Raw genomic sequence first — 19,566 nt, 5'->3', positions numbered from 1 at the left:
TTCTTGCTTTAGTTCCCTTTTCCTAAGGAGGACATTCCTAATTCCAATAGAACAGGGATAGGCAACCTATGGCACATGTGAGCTGATTTTCAGTGACACTCACACTGCCCGGGGAGGCTCTGCATTTTAATATAATTTTAAATGAAGTTTCTTAAACATTTTAAAAATCTTATTTACTTTGCATACAACAATAGTTTAGTTATATTATAGACTTATAGAAAGAGACCTTCTAAAAACATTAAAATGTATTACCGGCATGCAAAACCTTAAATTAGAGTGAATAAATGAAGACTCGGCACACCACTTCTGAAAGGTTGCCAACCCCTGCAACAGAATAAGCATTATCTGACCCTTTGCAGCATCACAAAACTGGATTTAAGTCAAAGGAAACAAATAAATTCAATAGCAATATGGTGCAGTTACGAGACACACAGATCACTGCACAGTTTTATACCATTGGCCACAGAATGCTTTATTCCAAGCCTCATCACACTTTCAGTTACAAAACATGTGGCAAAAACAACAGTTAACACACCAGAACTGCCATATTTCTACTTACCTCTATTTTTGTACTGGCTTTTTCATATTAACGGATGTAGAACATTTCTCTCATTCATTTTCTTGCATTACTGTTGTACCTCATGACAGCAATTTACGTGTCTGCATTTACAGTGAAATACCCTTCACTTTCTCTTACAAACCCTCATTTTATTCTCCCCATGCTCCCACTGTTAGTGCAACAATCCAGCATATTGCCAATTGCTGAGGTATATGTAGTTACAAACTAATTTCTATCTTCAACCCAAACTGTTACTTTTGTGTGTGTGTGTGTGTGTGTGTGTGTGTGTGTGTGTGTGTGTGTGTGTTTTGTTTTTTTACTGAAAGCAGTATATTCAACACAAGTTTCTCAAAAATATTTCCATTCTGGAATAAATTAGTGACAGACTGTGAAAACCAACAGCCTCATCTTTTAGCCCTACACAATTCTTGCTGTACTCTCCCTCCCCCACTAAAATATACTCTGTGCAAAATTAAGTTCTGTGTCGGTCTGTACCATATTTTGGAAAAAAAACCTGTTTATAAAATATACTTAATTCCTAAAAACAATCCCAACATCAGATAACAGAGGAAGAAGAAATAGATCAGATGTAGCCAAATTTATCACATGAGAAACTAATAACAACATGTTCTTAAAGCTCCAGTAATACATTTCTTCAAAAACCAGAATGCACTTTGGTCATTATTAAACATTAGTACGTAGGCAAATAAAATACAAAATGCTTGTTTGTGTTGCTTTGTATATATATATATTTTTATACCACACAAGTTTAAGATACATTACCTCAACTATTTAATGACAGAGGATTAGTAATATGTCATGTATGATGGATTTTTTTTTAGTGTGTATATATGTATGTATCACATAGTAGAAAATGTAATAGGCTCTTTTCCAATCTGAAGAAGATGATTTTTCAAATTCTAATCATAAATATATTCCCCCAGAAGTAAAATGTTTAAGGATAACTCAAACATGATATTGGCCCTCCTAACACAGTTTTGTAAGTGGGATGTTGTTATATGTTTAAGCACAAACTAATAACTCTGAAGGGATGAATTTCTAGTTTTTCCATATTCAAAAACTATCTGATACTCTAAGGAAATAATGAGTCACAATTGAGCTAATCTAAAACGTAAACCCCAAAACAAATCTAACATCAAAATTATGCTCCTTAAGTAGCATCAGAGTTTAGACTGGAGACTTGGCAACCTAAATAAAAACACTGAGGGGGAGTTTGGTGATGCTAACATTAGCAGCATTTTTTAAAAATTGCCTTAACTACAACAACACTGCATACTAGCTTTAGTTGATAGATTTTGCAAGCTACATTTTTATAATTGCAGGAGATGTGGGCATGCAAACAAATCAGACTTACATTATATAGAAATGTTTTTTTTTCTTTTTTTAAACAACAGTTCTTAAAGTTAAGTGTGGTATAAACAGCATATACTATAGTGTACTATGGGAGAGTATCTGTCCTATTCTTGAGTGTATATAATTTACCATCTTCCATTAACAACTTTTTCACTCATAAGTGAAGTCCAAATACTCAGGTTGCAAAAATAATATATTACTCCACAGTCCACCATAATATATTTCCTTTACTATATATAAAGGTCCTAATTAAAAGTAACAATAAAAAGTGCACATACTGAGCATGCACAGTCGAACCTGTGCAATAGCCCAGTGTTTCAAATAAATACAATAGTTAATTTTATCAAAATATCTTACAGCATGTTAACCATTTACAATTATTGCTCTAATAAAAGTGTTAAAGAGTACTTGTTGACCTGTTATGTAATACCTTATTAATATCCAAGGGTGTTTAAACTGCAGCTTAATCAGTTTAGATCCTGGACTCACTCAAAAAAAGTAAGAAACCAGCTTGCTTCTAGCGTTAACATAAAACATTTCCACTATCTGTCATACTGTATTATCAGTACTTTAAGTTATTTGTAAATACGTATAATTTCTACTGTAACAATCAATCTACAAATATGTTTTTACCCATAAATTATGAAGTATAAAAGCTTAGCATTGGTATTTAGCTTTCAAAAACGATACAGTAATTTAGTGTGAACAAATACCAGGATCTCAAGTATCTGGATATCAGTTTTCTAACCCTTTCAATAACTAAGCATTCCAATACTTGAAAATAAAATACAAATGTCAGCTAAAACATAAAAAACAGTGAGATGATAAAATAAATATAAAGATTGCACAAGACAATCAGATGTAAACGCTTCAATTTTCCAAACTACATCCTTGAAGAGGCCATAGCTTCCAAAGCACAGATTCAGTTACTGCTCTGAGGCAGTTTAGTCAATCAATGCATTTTGCCAGAACACTGTGCTACATCTTCTCTTTGTGTATTGTCACGATTTGATCTTCCAGAGCTAAAAAAGTGAAAGCAGCAATGAACATTTTACCGTTTGCATGAATTTTCAGTTAAATATTAAAGTTACAGTACATTCCTGTGTTTAAATTTTAAAACATACCACTGTGTCTAAAGTGTATAGAATCATTGTTACAATCCTTTACCTGTGAAAGAACACAGATATTTTTGTAAATTTATTTAGAAAAATGAATGGCTGAGCATCAGGACTAGAGGCCTGATACTACTGTAAGCTTTTGTAACCGATATTCCCCTATCTCCTGAGTCTGGAAATTATGACAGCTCATGCTGTTCAGATTTCAGTGTTAAATGATCAGTTCATTCTCTAGTCATCCTGGGGTGACATGATGCATAGTATGACAAGGTGATCCTACATCATGTTGTGACATCATGCATATTGTGGGGCAAGAGGTAATATGTGCAATTTCTGTAGGACTCCAAGAACTGCAAAAAGCTAGCAGTAAAAAATAATGGTCAAGAGGCAGAGATAATTTCCTAAATTAGATGTAGGTCTTGTAAGATTAGTTAAATAAATTAACTGAGCCTGTAAAGAAGTGTATATGCTAAATGAAGGCCCAAGGTTGGAAGAAATACATGTGAAAAGCTTTCTGGTGGTTGATGTGTTCTAAGAATAGAATGAATATCCTCTGTTTATGTACATTAAATTTGATGAAATTATTTTCAAAAAATATTCTTAAATTTACTATGTATTTTTACTGAGGCCACTATAAACATACAATTGTGACATTGTGTGTGTTCTGGATCAATACATAGTACTGGAAGTGATCACCTTTAGATTAAATCCAAGCAAGTCACTGATAACACCAGAAACAGCAGACAGGATGACAACTTGGGTGATGTTATAAAGCAGTGGGTTCATTGTAAGTCCATATAACCTGAAGGGACTGTCCAATTCCTAACAATGGAAATATATTTACATAATTAAAACACAGAAATTATACAAAAGCAATTTTAATGTCAGGAAATATGGAACTAATACTTCAACGATCACATTAAACACATTAACAAGATTTGTGATATGTAATTTTGAATGCCTTTGAGGCTGTAAAGGGGTCACAGTATTGACAAATAAGAAAATATTTTAAGGAAAAAAACTGCTTGCAACTCCAATTACTGCACCAGGGCAGCCAAGCAGTGGATTTAACTGCCCATTTTGTTGTTGGCACAGTGTATGTGCTTGAGAAGCATCTTGAAGTTCCAGTTCTGGAGTCAACAAATACTTGGAAAACTAGACTTCCAAAAGAAAGAGTGCTGTGCAGTGAAAAGGATGAGAATTGAAGGGCTGAGCAGAAAAATAGGGAAAGTTAAAGAGCTCAGTCACTTCAGACTGGCTGCTGTACTGTAAAATAATGTCACAGAGGGTTTTAAAAAAAACCAACAACTCATGCTCTGATGCCTCCTCACTTCTGCTGCAAAAACAAAAAGAAAATCTACAGCTTTTCATGACAAGAGTTAAAATATACTGATCCTAAGTAATAATACGTAACACATTAGCTCTTAGCAGAAGAAGAGCTATTTATTGTGCCAAAGGGTTAATATTACAGTTCTCATGGGTTTTTTCTGTAGTATAGGACAGAAATTAGTACTACAAAGACATTAATTCAGTTTGTTACGCAAAGGGCATGTCTTCAGGTGAAAACACTTATTTTCTTAGTATGAAAAGAAACTAAAAATTTAAAAAATCACTTAAAAAATCAAGACAACACAAACAAATGCATAGGAAATATTCATAATGATGCAGTGATTACCCTGTTCACTACTGAACAATGGTTTTATGTGAAATGGTGTTATCTGACACTTTGCATAGTGCCAAAGTTATTAAAATATTTAATAATTACTTCATTATTGTTTTATCTTTGACTCATAACTTTCTGTAACAAACAGTTGTTTACACATGTCCAAAATACCCGTTGATAATTATAAAATCAAGTTTTACAAATGGCATCCTATGTTGTTAATTCTTATGGCTCATTTGTTATTTATTACTTGTATTAAAGTAGTTCCTAGAGGTAAAACTAAGACTGTGGCCCCATTCTAGTAGGTGCTATACATACATATTGGAAGGGTGCAAACAATAAGAGCCACGATGGGTTAAAATCTAAATAGAGAGGCGAAGGGTGGGAGAAATGAAAAATTACTGTTCCCCACTATGCAATTCATACAAAGGCATACGCAGCCAACTTTCATGGTGTGTGAGGTTCGGAAACTCATAAAAATAAAGTTATTTGTCTCCTGCATGCTCATATTTATTTCTGATCACATTTTTCCACAAACTTGCTAAACTGCACAATTCAGTAATATGCAATAAGTACTAAAGTGAGTGCAGATTAAAGTTTCTACTATACTATTGTATATAAGGGAAATATCTAAGAGATTAGACCACATGGTGTCTCACCTGTTAATTAATATTCTCTGACTAGTTACTGTGGAAGATCTGCCCATTTGCTCCTGGAGGCAGGGATATGCTAATTTATTTCTCTAGGTACCCAAACACCTAGAGAATGCCTCCAATGCTAGAAAACATAGACAAGGAATCTAGGAGAACCACAAAGAGGGCAGGTTGTTCCACACCGGCAGAGGGTCACTCGGTAAGAAAACCAATTAACACATGAGACTAAATTGGTCTGTTCTCTTCGAGTGGCCTCCCCACAAATCTGGGTACAACTACTGGGGAAATAGCAAACAGTAAAGTCAGAGAGAAGGAAGATGGGGGGAAAAAAACCTCAAAACAATAGGCAACTATTTAATAACTGATATTCTGAATTTTGTTTTTAGATTCTGTCATTTAACAAAGTTCAGCCAGAAATATTCTGCACCCAAAAGGTGCCTAAGGACACTTCCACATCAGCTTTATAATGCTTGGTGAATGAATGGAGGCAATTTCAGAAGGATGCATTTTTTAAACTTAGTATTGCAGAACTCTTTGATAGCCATGTTGGCACATCTAAAGATTGTAGCTTTAGAGATTTTTGGCCCTTTATGTAGTAAGCATAGTTACCAGACTTTTGGATTAGCTGTTTTGACTAAAGGAGAATTTGAGAGCTCTGACTATGTTAGGAGAACTATTTTGTTCAAGTGAAGTGGTTTATGATGAAAGGAAGAAAAAAATGAATAACTTGGTTTAAATGCAGTGAAGCTTTACCAAGTGGTTCATAGGAGACCTTCAATGAAAGCATAAAGTACCAAATTAAAACTCCACTTATCTTCTGGGTCTGAGATATTTGACTGCCTTAAGGAAATGTGAAACGTAAGGATGAACTGCCAGTTAAATGCTAATGATGTACAGTCAAGTCAAATGATGACCCACTAGTGAAGTTCCTTTTCCCTTTAGGAGAAACTCTAGCAAAAATGCAGTGGAGGCCTGATGAGGATGAAAGATGACTCCCAACTATGTTGGTAAGCCTAGAACAATTGAGGGCTTTCTGGAAGGAACAAGAATCTTTATTGCTCAAGGGGAAAAGACTGGAGTATCAACCAGACAACCTCAAAGCTGTTAAATGTATGAGACTGGTTCTGATGAAGCACTGATCCCTAATGTACGAGTACTTGAGAGAGATGGGGAAGCCATAGCTCAGAGACTCATCTGAAAGAAAGAGAAACAAGGCTTTCTGGGGGCCACAAGAGGACAATAAAATTATCTTCACTCTGGATTTTTCTAACTACTCAAGAGGAGGAGCAGGGGAGTTAAGGCAAGGAAAGTGTCATTCAGAGATCAGAGATGTTGAATGAAAATATGTCCATTCTCCACACCTGGGGATCAATCTGGGTGGAATAACTGCTTATTGAGCAGGTAGGCAAGGAGGTTCACTTGTGGAGATTTTTTAATGAGAGGGTTATTAACCACTGGAACAAACTACCAAGGGAAGTACTAGATTCTCCATCTCGTTTTCTTCAAATTAAGACTGAATGCCTTTTTGAAAGGTATGTTTTGGTTAAACACACAGGAGTAACTGAATGAAATGTAATGGTCTGGTATATACAGGCAATCAAACTAGAGGATCTAATTGTCCCTTCTTGAATTTAAGAGAAACTGACAAAAGCTCAACACTCTTTAGGCTCTGAAAGGACATTGAGCCCACGTGAACGTTCCATCCATCCAGGCTGGAATCTGCTGCAATTGAGGGGGTAGAAGATCTGTCAGTTTTCTTGACATCTGTTTTTTCACAATAGTTGCAAGCCCAAAGATCTCTGGACTTTAGTGGGCAGTGTGGTCAGGGACTGTTTCTTGTGATCTCAAACTAATAAGAGGAAGGTCCAGGAATTTATAGGTATGTCTACATAGAAACACTATTGCAGCACATCTGCAGTGCTGAAGTGTAGACACCTACTACAGTGACGGAAAGGGTTTGTCTGTCTCTGCAGTAAATCCACCTCTCCAAGAGGCAGTAGCTAGGTCTACTAAAGAGTTCTTCTCTCACCCTAGTGGTGTATACACAGCTCTGAGTGACGTAGTTAAGCCAAGCTAACTTTGTTCTGTAGATCAGCCTCCAGTCTGTAGAGAACAGCTCACTGTCTATGTTTAGACCTTAAGAAGAGCTCTGTGTAAGCTCAAAAGCATGTCTCTCTCACGAACAGAAGTTGGTCCAATGAAAGATATCACTTCACCCACCTTGTGTGCCTGTTTAGAACATTAGAAACAGTTGGTGATCTGTGGACTTGGAATGTAGGCCTGTAGCATGTATTGGATTTAAGAGACTTTGTCCAACTGCTGAGTCAAGAATCTGATCCTGTAGCTGTATCAGATGCTGAACTAAGAAAAGAGAGTATGAGAGGGGTAGCCGTGTTAGTCTGGATCTGTATTCACCCACGAAAGCTTATGCTCCAATACTTCTGTTAGTCTATAAAGGTGCCACAGGACTCTGTCGCATTTTAAGAAAAGAGTTTATGGATTATGGATTATAATGGATTATGGATCTGTGAGTTTGGAGAATGAAGACACTCCATAGAGGTAAATCTGGGCAGGTTAGAATAATGTAAAGTAGTTTTGGTCAGATCATCACCCAAGAAATAAAAATATGGATACTTCCCTGCTTGGGAGAGGGAGTGCAGGGGAGAGAAAGCAGGTTGGTGCACATTCAATTTTATCAAAAATGTCCTCCAAGACATCATAAATCAACAAGGTAACACGCGCCAGCCTCTTCTCCTCAACAACACTGCCAGTAATGCTGTATGGCAGCGAAACATGGGCACTGATGAAGACAGAGGAGCAGCAACTGTCTGTCATGGAGAGGGCAATGGAAAGAAGAATTTCAATCTGCGACCGAGTCCCCAATGAAGTGATCAGACAGCAGAGTGGAGTGCAGGATGTCGTTGATGAGAGCAGGCACAGTAAAATGCAACAGGCCGAGCATATAGCGAGGCTCACCGACAATCGATGGACTGCAGCTGTTGCCAAGTGGTATCCATGGGAACTGAAACAACCACTCAGCCGACCTCCAAAGAGATGGGAAGATTTTATAGTGAAAAGACATGGCCGCAGTGGAGAAGGAGGCCAGGATACAAGAAGAATGGAAGACGTGTTGTGATCGGTGCAATCTATATGAGGGCTGAAGGACCGATCGATCCAGGTGATCAAGGATACTTCCCTTCCTTGGGGCCACAACCACAGTTACCAGCTGGAAAAAATCTCTCAGGGGCTAATAATAAAATAAAAGGAATGGCCACATACTAGGAGTTCCTGTTCACAACAACAGTATCCTAACCAGTATTTAACCAGGTGAATGTGCACATACAGATATGCCTCAGTGCAATTGAACACAAAGTCCTGGGAGATGATCTTTTGGATGAGGAAAACTAGGATTTCCATCCTGATTTCTGGAAAAGGAGATATGGGCAGAAGAGATCCAAACTGTGACAAAAATCCCATCCTTCTCAGATAACAAGTATACTGTAAAACACCTATGTTCCAGCCTGCCATTAAGATATGAACAATTACCCCAGTGCACAACAAGATGCAATTTGTGTCCTTGTTTTTGCCAGATGCACAGACCAAATCCAAATTATATGGTACGGTGTGACACTGATGAAAACCTGGTCTAATTACCTACAAGACTCATTTGCCATTGGTCAAACCCAGATAAGATTCGGAAACACTTCTCTCTGTCTCTAGGCAGAAAAAGGTTGGCCCATGCTAGCATTGCCATCAGGTTACAATAAGGCTTTCTTCTGGCTCTTTCACTGGAGATATTGAACTAGTCCTTAGCTCCAGTGGAATGAAAGGCATATCTGTAACCTCTTTCCAAGCTATACTTAGGAGAGTGAAAGCAAGAGGGTTTTGGTTTTTTTCCTTCTCCAGAGTGAGTAATCTTAAAAACTTTCTTCGGGCTTGGGCTTGAAAGATTTTATTGGTATGACAGAGATTACTTATTTTAAAATAGGAAATACAGGTAGAATCAGTTCTCTCTCTCACATAGGTAGAAACTTCTTAATCACACTCACGGTAGTATGTTCAGTGGTGGTCTTCACTGTAGTGACCAATACCTCTCAAAACCGTTTCTTGACACTGAATAGTATATGGATCTAGATTTGGTATCTGACAGATCGAATACTGCCAGGCTGTGCTGCACAGTTACAGCTGTAGAGGTTCAAATCACTGCTGAGTTGTCAAAACCAGTCTGATACACCAGCACTTCCAAGCTCTCATTGGAAAAGAAAAAAATTGCATAATCCTTCCTCCAGAAGCAAGTCGGAAGAGTTACTCCAGTAGCTGTCTCCATATTTGCAGAGAACAAGTCCATTAGAATAATGAGCAAAGTGCATTAGAATACAAGGGCTTCTATAGAAGGTTCTAGTGAATGACTTCCTAAGCCACAATCAGACATGTGAGCACTTCCATCTATTCAATCATAATCCGTCGATCAGTTGACAAAAGGAAGTATAATATTTCCAAAACACTCCCCGTGATGATCTATTCTATACCTATACTACGAGTTCACCTGTAAAAATGTGAGTAATTTTATGCACAGGCATAGTTTCATTTACTTAAGTATCATTTACAACTAGATAATTTTAAATTTAGACTGGATGAAACACTCTGCAACTGGCACAGAAATGAACATGACTACACCCCCCCCCCTTTTTTTTTAACCCACTTCTCTCACTTCTATGACAGGATTCTTAAATATGTAAAAATAAGTTGATTCTAATTTTAAACAATAAATAACCCACAACTGTTGCAGCATTTAGGAGGATTAGCTTTACAGAAGAGTATTAATGTTACAAGAATCGACCACGTAGCACCTTATATAGAGCAGAGATCAAAACCAAAGCAAGTTTATAGACTCCTTCTTTGGTCCAGCGTATTGCCTATCCCAAAAGCTCCCCTCACTATACTCTCCATGTACTGTTGGTTACAAAGTGAAACAACGATTTAAATAAATTTCTATTTGCAATCCACAGCGATGACAGAACACAAGAGATTGAAGCATATGAGAGAAAGTGTCCTGGTGACTATTAGGGAAAGTGGGTTTAAAGGGGAAGGGTATATAGTGCATACTACAGAAATGCTAGAAAGGTGATTTATTAAGCGAGATGTTCTCTTTCTTGATCACGTCTAATATTGTTGTATTCCATTTTCATTCTTACCTTCAGGAGCTTAGTAGCAAGTTTTAAAACATTGTTTACTAGTGTCAGTTCCTCTTTCTTATTAGGCTTCTTCTCCATTTTCAAATACAGATTTATCTATTCAAATAAAATATTGATTTAACACCTCAACTGAGTTAGCAAGAATCCATTCAAAAACAATTGTTAACGGGATAAGTGATTAGTCAGTAATAATATAATAAATACATCACTATTGTGGAAATCCAAAGGGTTTTTTTTGGTTGTTTTTAAGAACAAATGTTAGTATGATTAATACTATAATAAAAACACATTTTATGATAGTCACAATTATTTTGGTACTTCTCATTAAGACAATAACTGAAACTGTAATTTGACACATCCACAAATCTGATTGGAAAGAGCTATAAAAGTTGCTTAAAGGATACAAGATTCTCTGTTGTCTCTGGAGTCTTAATACTCTGAGAAAATTCTCCAGGTGATTATCAAATATGCCAATGAATGAAACTCCTTATTGAAGCAGAAAAATAGAACATTGACAAGTTCAATGACCTTGCAAGACATTTTTGATAACAACACTGCCCTGAAAGTGTAGCTAAAAATTATAATTTAACTCCCTGTTCCAGGCTTTCCACAAACTTTGGAACATAAGCAGCTTCTGTTTGTCTTCAACACCCAAAATGTGGCAAAGATCACTTGATAATTAATAAAAACAAACGAAAATAATTTTTTTTAACTTAGTAACTTCTTATACTTAAAAAAAAATCAGCTTCAGTGTAGAATAAAATGAGCAATTTTAAGATAGACTCCAGACAGACAAACTCACAGATACCAAGTAGCAGAGGAAAAAATAAAGAACCAAAATAATCTAAATTGGCATTAACATAAGCTGAGGCTCAAACATGAGGAATGACCCAATAATGGCTCCTAGCATCTATACAGGAAAAAAATGCATTCCTACTCAATGCTACTGATTTTACCATTTTCCCACAATATGAAAATAAAACAAAAAAAGAGGAGAGAACTTTTCAGGTACAATCATGTTAAACTTCTCATGTACAGTCAGCCCACTTAAAATGTGCATTCTGGTTTTAGACTTAAGACTGATTCAAGCAATATTCCCTATACTTAAAGTGGGAATAGTGCGGAAACTAAAACCATCTCTAAAACAGGAATAAAGTGAGCTAACTGTATTTAGCATACTAAATCATATTGAGAAAGAAATAACTAAATGACACTGTGGGGACAAAGATCCTTTGGCAATAACCAACCTCATGGCTAGTTCCCCTCCCGCCCCCCCCCCCCCAAAAAAAAAAAAAAAAGGAAGGGCTGATTCCCAAGTTTTTCAATGATAGTCTGTGGAACTCTCAGAGACACAGAGTCTCTGTATTTGCATAAGAATGTTAAAGTATGCCCTGAACACAAAGAGGACTTTGATCAAAACACAGCACACATTTTATACATCAAGGCACTAGACAGAGACACTTTACTTATAAAAGCAATTGAAGGTGGTTTCAGAAGGACTTGACAGATTACAAGCTGATAATACTAATTTCAAAGTGTCAATGACAATCTGACCTGACCTAACTGAAAAAAGAAGCTATGGAATCTCTCTTTCTCCAGCATGACTGATACCAGAAACAAAGTCCATTTGCTAAACCCAGAATAGGAGGAAGCAGTAGGCAACTTAGTTTATGGAAGGCAAACTTAAGTTCCATCTTATTCATGAAGCATTTAAAAATGAAGGTCCAAATTTCTCCAAATGTGTGTTTGTGAAGGAGTCAGTATCACAGTTTGTTGTATCAACCGATAGAAAAAAGACCGTTACTCACCTTTGTAACTGTTGTTCTTCAAGATGTGTTGTTCATATCCATTCCAATTAGGTGTGCGCGCGCCGCGTGCAGGCTCGTCGGAAGATTTTTACCCTAGAAACACTCGGTGGGTCGGCTGGGCGTCCCCTGGAGTGGTGCTGCTATGGCGCTGGATATATACCCCTGCCGACCCAACGGCCCTTCAGTTCCTTCTTCCCAGCTACTCCGACAGAGGGGAAGGAGGGCGGGTTTGGAATGGATATGAGCAACACATCTCGAAGAACAGTTACAAAGGTGAGTAACCGTCTTTTCTTCTTCGAGTGATTGCTCATATCCATTCCAGTTAGGTGATTCCCAAGCCTTACCTAGGCGGAGGGGTCGGAGTGAGATACGGAAAAACGTGTATCCGATGGCAGCGGAGGGCGGCAGCGACTACAGCCATGCACTTTGTGAATACTCTTGGGGCTGCAGACAGGCCAAACGGTAGAACTATAAACTGGAAATGCTGACAGCTGGCTACAAACCGGAGGTACTGCCTGTGAGGAGGATAAATGGCGATGTGAAAATACGCGCCCTTCATGTCAAGGGCAGCATACCATTCTCCGGGATCCAAGGACGGGATGATGGTTCCCAGGGATACCATGCGGAACTTTAACTTTATCATGAACTTGTTGAGCTCTCGCAGGTCTAGGATAGGTCTGAGACTTCCCATCGCCTTGGGGATTAGGAAATAGCGGGAGTAAAACCCCTCACCCCTTTCGTCATTTGGTACCTCCTCTATGGCTCCCATGGCAAGGAGTGACTGCACCTCTTGTGAGAGGAGTTGCTCGTGAGAGGGGTCCCTGAAGAGGAACAAGGATGGGGGATGGAAGGGGCGGAGCGAAATAAACTGGAGGTGGTACCCGAGTTCCACCGTGTGTAGGACCGAATGGTCTGAAGTTAGGAGGGACCACGCAGGGAGGAGAAAGGAGAGGCAGTTGGAAAAAGGAGGGAAAGGATCCTGGAACATAACTGGTACGCCGTCCTCGGGCATAACTTCAAAAGTTAGGTTTTGGCCCTGTAGGTGGTTTAGAGGGACCTTGATTTTGGCCACCTTGAGACCCTGACTGTCGTCTACGGTCAGCCCTACCCCGCCTTCTACCAAAGTCCTGCCTTTGTCTAGGCGGAGGGTACGGGCGATGAGGATGGGGACGGAAAGGCCTGCGCTGAGTCACCGGCGTGTGCATGCCGAGAGCGCGCATGGTGACCCTGTTGTCCTTCAGGCTTTGTAGCCTAGGGTCCGTCTTTTCAGAAGACAGGCCTCGATCATCAAAGGCAGGTCCTGCATCGTATGCTGAAGTTCTGGCGGGAGGCCTGACCCTTGAAGCCATGAAATACGCCTCATGGTGACTCCCGAGGCCAGAGTCCTGGCTGCAGAGTCAGCTGCATCCAACGAGGCCTGGAGGGAAGTTCTTGCCACCTTTTCCCCCTCCTCCAAGAGGGCTGCAAATTCCTGATGGCAGTCTTGAGGGACTAGCTCCGTAAACTTGCCCACTGCAGCCCAGGTGTTGTAGTTGCAGCAGTTAAGCAAGGCTTGCTGATTTGCCACCTGGAGTTGGAGGGCCCCTGCAGAGTACACCTTACGGCCCAGTAAGTCCATATGCCTAGCCTCCTTCGATTTTGGCACTGGAGCTTGCTGGTCATGGCGTTCCCTCTCATTGACAGATTGTACAACAAGGGAGCAGGGAGGAGGATGGACGTACAAGTACTTGTACCCCTTGGAGGGCACCATGTATTTGTGCTCAACTCCCCTGGCAGCGGGTTGAATGGAGGCTGGAGACTGCCAGATGGTATCAGTATAGGCCTGGATCGTCTGGATAAATGGTAAGGCCACTCTTGTGGGGGCGTCAGCTGACAGAATATCCACCACCAGATCTTCTATCTCCGGAACCTCCTCTGCCTGGAGATTCATATTGAGTGTCACATGTCTCAGGAGGTCCTGGTGAGCCCTCAGGTCAATTGGAGGAAGGCCCGTGGAGGATGTCCCTGCCACCGCCTCATCAGGAGAGGGCGAAGATGAAAGGCCAGGGAAAAGTGGGTCCCGTGTGGCCTCGTGGTCCTGGACGCTCTCTGACTCCCTTGGTAACTCAGACTCCAGTGGGGGGGCTGGCACTTCCTCCATAGTGGAAGGAGGGGGCGGCTGATGGTCGCCTCCGGCACCCAGTGCTCCGATGCAGCAGAGCGAGATGGGGCCGGAGGGAAATCTTGGGCCTGGTGATATGCCCAAGGCATCCAGAATGACCACTGATGGGGGCCTTGCTTTTTGGCCTGGGTCTCCTGGAAGATCCTAGTTGGCACATCGGAGACCCGGTCCTGTGCATATGAACTGTCCGCCTGGGACGACACGGATAGGCACCGGGATGGCCAAGGAGGGGCTGAAAAACCCTCTCTGGTTGTTTTTGCTTTATGAGGCCCCGGTGATCGGTACCGGGAGCCAAACCAGTACCGGGAACGAGATTGGGACCTACGACCGAAGTGGTGCCGGGAGGTCAACCAGAACCTCAAAGCTTGGCGTCTGGATCAGCTGCGAGAGTCCCGGTGCCGGGAGCTGGATCAGTACCGAGAGTACCGGGCCGGCAAACGGGACACTGATCTGTGCCGCGAGTATGACCGGTACAGAAGAGGTGATCGGTGCCAGGACTGTGAACGGCGTCGGGACAGTGATTGGTGACGGGACTGGGAATGCCGGCGGGACCGCGATCGAGAGCGGTGCTGATCTGCGGTGCCAATAGAAGGTGGTCTTATCAGGGCAGGCTTGCCCACAGACTGAATGACCCGCACCGGCAGTGCCGGGGGTTGAGGCAGCACAGACTCAGTCACTGTGATGAGATCCCTCGCCGTAGAGAATGTCTCCGGCGTGGAGGGAATCGTGAGCGCAACCACTGCTCTTGGTGGGGACCGGACTTGACGGTCCTTGGAGGACCAAAATTGACGGTGCCAAGGTAGTCAGTGCCACGACAGGTGTAGGTGCCGGGCAGTCAGATCTATCCGGGTGTTTTAGCTGCGGCACAGAGGGCACAGAAGCAGTGGAAGTCTTAGGCCTCTTCACCCTCAGGGAAAGAGAATGGTGCCAAAGAGGCACCGGTGCCAGAGATGGTCGGTGCCGAGGAGTCTTAGAGGTGCCGGCGCGAACCAGTGCCGAAGAGGCGCTTTTGGCAGTAGATTGTCCAGCGCTCAGTGCCGAGGGCGGAGGAGTAAGAGCTGCCTCCATCAGGAGCTGTTTGTCCTCGGCTTGAAGGCCTTGCAAATGAGGCACTAATCAGTGAGGTGAGATTCCCCGAGGCACTTAAGGCAGGAGTCGTGAGGCTCTCTTGTTGGCATCGGCTTGTGACAGGCCGAGCACGGTTTGAAACCCAGTGAACCGGGCATGGGCCCCGACACCGGGTGCGGGGAAGGGGCTAATACCCGAATCCTTCTTAACTATATACACTAACTATGTAAAGAACTACTAAAAAATAACCGCAAGTATAGAAATTTCAATTATATACACAAGAATAACGAGAAAAACTACAAGTAGCTAGGGAAGTGGAGGTCAGCAAAGCCGCACTCCACTGTTCCAACGACCAACACAGGTGGTAAGAAGGAACTGAAGGGCCGTTGGTAGGCAGGGGTATATATCCACTCCAGGGGGCGCCCAGCCTCCCCACTGAGTGTTGCTAGGGTAAAAATCTTCCGATGAGCATGCATGCAGCGTGCACACACCTAATTGGAATCGATATGAGCAAGCACTCGAAGAACTGGGAAACTCAAAACATGAAAGACAAGATGGCTGAATTCAGAATTTTGTTAATTTTTGAAAGATGTGTACTCTGTCCAGTCAGTTCAGTTATCAGCCAAGTTTGTTTTTAGCACATATGAATTGGTTTAGTCAAAGCTACATAATACACAAAATGCTTGGATGTTGGTTAATTGTATAAGATGGTTACTTACCTTACAGTAACTGGTGTTCTTTGAGATGTGCTATCTAAATGTATTTTACTCTTGGTGCACGCGAGCCCTCAGTAGTGAGATCAGAACATTTTGGCCAGCAATGCCTGTTGGCCCAGGCCTGTGCCCTAGCTACCCTCATAGCCCAGAAGGCATAAAAGGGACAAGCAGGGCCAAATGCATCTCAGTTCCTTTGCTAACCAGAATCTGCATGACTATAGAATCTCATAGTGAGTCAGGGGAGCATGGATTACAACTAGGTAACACATATCGAAGAACATCAGTTACTGTAAAGTAAGTAGCTCCTTTTCTTCCAGTGATTGATTGTGTGTATTATACTCCTGATGATTCCCAAACAATGACCTCCTGCAGTGGGTCAACAGTCTTAACCAAATGGGGCTTGAAAAACTGCCTTGCCAAAGCTAGCACCAGCTCAAGAAGCCTCCCCAGTAGCATAGCATTTCATGAGTGTATGAATTAAACTCCAGGAGGCAGTTTTAGAAGTTTTGGAGATGAGGACATTTTTAAAGGAAGCAATGGATGCTACCTGAGTTCTAGCAGAGCGAGCTTTTATCTAAGCTTAGTTATTTAATAACCATCTAATACATTCTGAAATCCATCTGGATAACCTCTAGGAAGAGACTGCTTTCCCTTTTACTCTTTCAATATAGGCTATAAATAATATAGAAGAGACTCTAAATGGTTTGGTTATATGTTAATAAAAATACAATGTTCTCAAAATTACAAAAAAGTGTGTAATTTTCCTTCAGAACTGCTAGCATCAGACTGGGAAAGAAAACCAGTAAATGAATGGTCTAATTAATATGAAAGCCAGAAACCACTTTAAAAAGGAAACTCTGATTAGGCCTAAAAGAAACCTATTTTCTATGAAAAATAATGTATGATGACCATGCCATTAAAATTTTAATTTTGCCAATCAGACAGGCCAGACACAATGGCCACTAAAGCCAATGTTTTCACTGAAAGATGATGTAATGAACTCAGCAGCCCTATTAAAACCACATTAAAGTCCCATGTTGGAGGGGGTTTCCTTAATCGGGTGAGAGGGAGGGTCGGACTAAATACACTAAGATCTTTAAAAATCTAAAAACCGTAAGGTGTGAAAATATTCTTTTATTTTGAATTTGTGAATTATAAGAAGATATAGCTGCTTGATTCTGTTCTATAAAAGTGAAAGTCCAGATGATTTAGTGAAAGCAGATAGCCCCAAAATGAATGGAAGGTCTTTTAGAAATGGGGAAACACTGTCGTGCCCAAACAGTGAATCTTTCCATTTGTCATTATAAGTAGATCTTTTAGGGTCCTGTGACACTGCACCCTTTATTTGTCAGAGTGATATTATGATGATACGATTATAGCATAATTATGATTTATTTTATGCAAGACAGGTCATGTAAAGTGTCACTGGAAAAATTACGATTTGCTGAATATGATTATCCTATTTGTATGCATGTATCATTTTTGTATCTGAAGTTATAAATATTATGTATCTGTACTTCAAATGTAGCTACAACTGGGTAACGCTCACTAGACAAGGTGCTTTCAGTCTAGATAGTTGGTTGGGAAGGGCCTATTCAGGGCAACGAGCCATTAGGGAAAACAATAGGCCTGAGGAAATGCTTATCTCCCACTTGGTGAACCTTCTGGAGAACACACCAAACAGCCAGTAGCGGTAATAGCTGCTACGACTCTACAAGGATATGTGACCAGGCCACATGATTCTGGACTCTATCTTGGGATGTCAGTATTTTTCCACAAACTGGTCTGGGACCCAAGTTTTGAAACACAGGGTTCCCACCATATGCTAAAGCTATGTAAGGCAGGGAGTGACATCATCTGTTGTTCTTCACTCCCCACACAAGAAGATTCCTGAAAACACCTGAGGAACAAGGGCTGAACTGGGGGAAGTGCTGGACCCAGGCTAAAGGTATATGAAAGACCTGGGGATTCCAAGCTGCAAAGCAAGTATAGTTTATGCCTTAAGAATCTGCAGCCCACTTGTATCATCTGTCAGAGTGAGGGATTCTTAATTCAAATCCTATCTTTCTAGTATATTAAGTATAGATCGCTTTTTTCTTTATAAATTAAGTCCTCTGCTTTGATCTGTTTGCTATCACTTATAATCACTTAAAATCTCTCTTTTCTGGTTAATTTATTTTATGTTTTAATCTAAACCAGTGAGTTTGGAGTGACATGCTTGGGAATCTTAGCTCAGAGAGGCTGTTGAATATTCCTCTCCACATTGAGGGGGAGGCGAACTGAATAATAAATTCATACTGGTTGGGGTTTGGACGAGGGCAAGATGGTACCGCTCTGGGGTTCTAGGCTGGAAAGCTGGGGATTATTTTGGCTGTAGCCTCTCTACTGTTGGTTAACATGCAGTGGCTGGTCAGAGAGCCTGCATGTAATTGCAGCTAGCTGTATCCCTACCTGTATGTATGCTGGTGGAAGTGTAAGGCCAGGAGCATGTCTGCAGCTTGCCACAATAGCACAGGGTGAGAGGTAGGCCAGGCTGATGGATCAGAGGGCACAGTAGTACCCCAGTTCTAGGCAGCATTCCGGGGGGAACCCGTCAAGTCCTTTCTACTATTAAAATATTTGGTATATCCCTGGAGCAAGACTTCTTTACATCTGTTAAGCAATAAGCATCCAAGCTTTAAGGTGCAGTGTCTTCCTGTCATCTTGAAACATCTAATTTGACACTAAAGGCAATGTTATTGGAATCCAAACTGACAGTGTCAGCAGGTCTGGGAACAAAAATTGCATGAGCCAGGCTGGTGCAGTTAATATCATCATTGCTGTGGCATCCCTGGGCCTTCTCAGAGTATGCAAAATTAAGGGGGATAGATGGTAGGTGGACATCAAGAATCAAGATCATGATATTAGGAAGGCACCTGATAGAGATCCAACTCTGACCCTATCTCAAGCAAAAGATATTGCATTTTTGTTCACTTCTGTGGCTAACACGTCTATGTTCTCTTGCATTCAGTTTTGGAAAATGTGCTGATTAACTGAATTCTCTATGGATCACTCCTGGTTGGATCAAAAATGCCTGCCCAGCTGAAACACATGGGCGTTTATTAGTTTTGTTAGATGGATAGCAGTGACAGATACTAGATGGCTGGTGCATCACTCCCATAGCTGGGTTAGTTCCTGACACAGAAGAGGCCCCTTCCTGTCTGTTTAAATAAAATGTTTCAGTGCTGTTGTCTGTCATTGCTTGAATTGACTTG

General features: G+C 40.9%; 1 protein-coding gene across 3 annotated transcripts in view; it reads right to left on the bottom strand.

Annotated features, from left to right (window-relative positions):
- Positions 1–823: 823 nt before the first annotated feature.
- PHTF2 (putative homeodomain transcription factor 2) overlaps positions 824–19,566 on the bottom strand; it is a 163,434-nt gene continuing 144,691 nt past the window's right edge. For all 3 annotated transcript variants that reach the window (XM_030557903.1, XM_030558087.1, XM_030557996.1), the window contains 3 exons: positions 10,560–10,655; positions 3,745–3,870; positions 824–2,955 (listed from right to left, as the gene is read on the bottom strand). In XM_030557903.1, coding sequence (XP_030413763.1) covers positions 2,935–2,955; positions 3,745–3,870; positions 10,560–10,655 — 243 coding nt within the window. In that variant the 3' untranslated portion in view covers positions 824–2,934. The remainder of the gene's footprint in view (positions 2,956–3,744; positions 3,871–10,559; positions 10,656–19,566) is intronic.

The sequence above is a fragment of the Gopherus evgoodei genome, chromosome 1 (assembly GCF_007399415.2).
Source record: "Gopherus evgoodei ecotype Sinaloan lineage chromosome 1, rGopEvg1_v1.p, whole genome shotgun sequence".
NCBI lineage: Eukaryota > Metazoa > Chordata > Testudines > Testudinidae > Gopherus > Gopherus evgoodei.
Note: the sequence above shows the minus strand (reverse complement) of the source record. Positions and strands in the feature narration are given on the sequence as shown.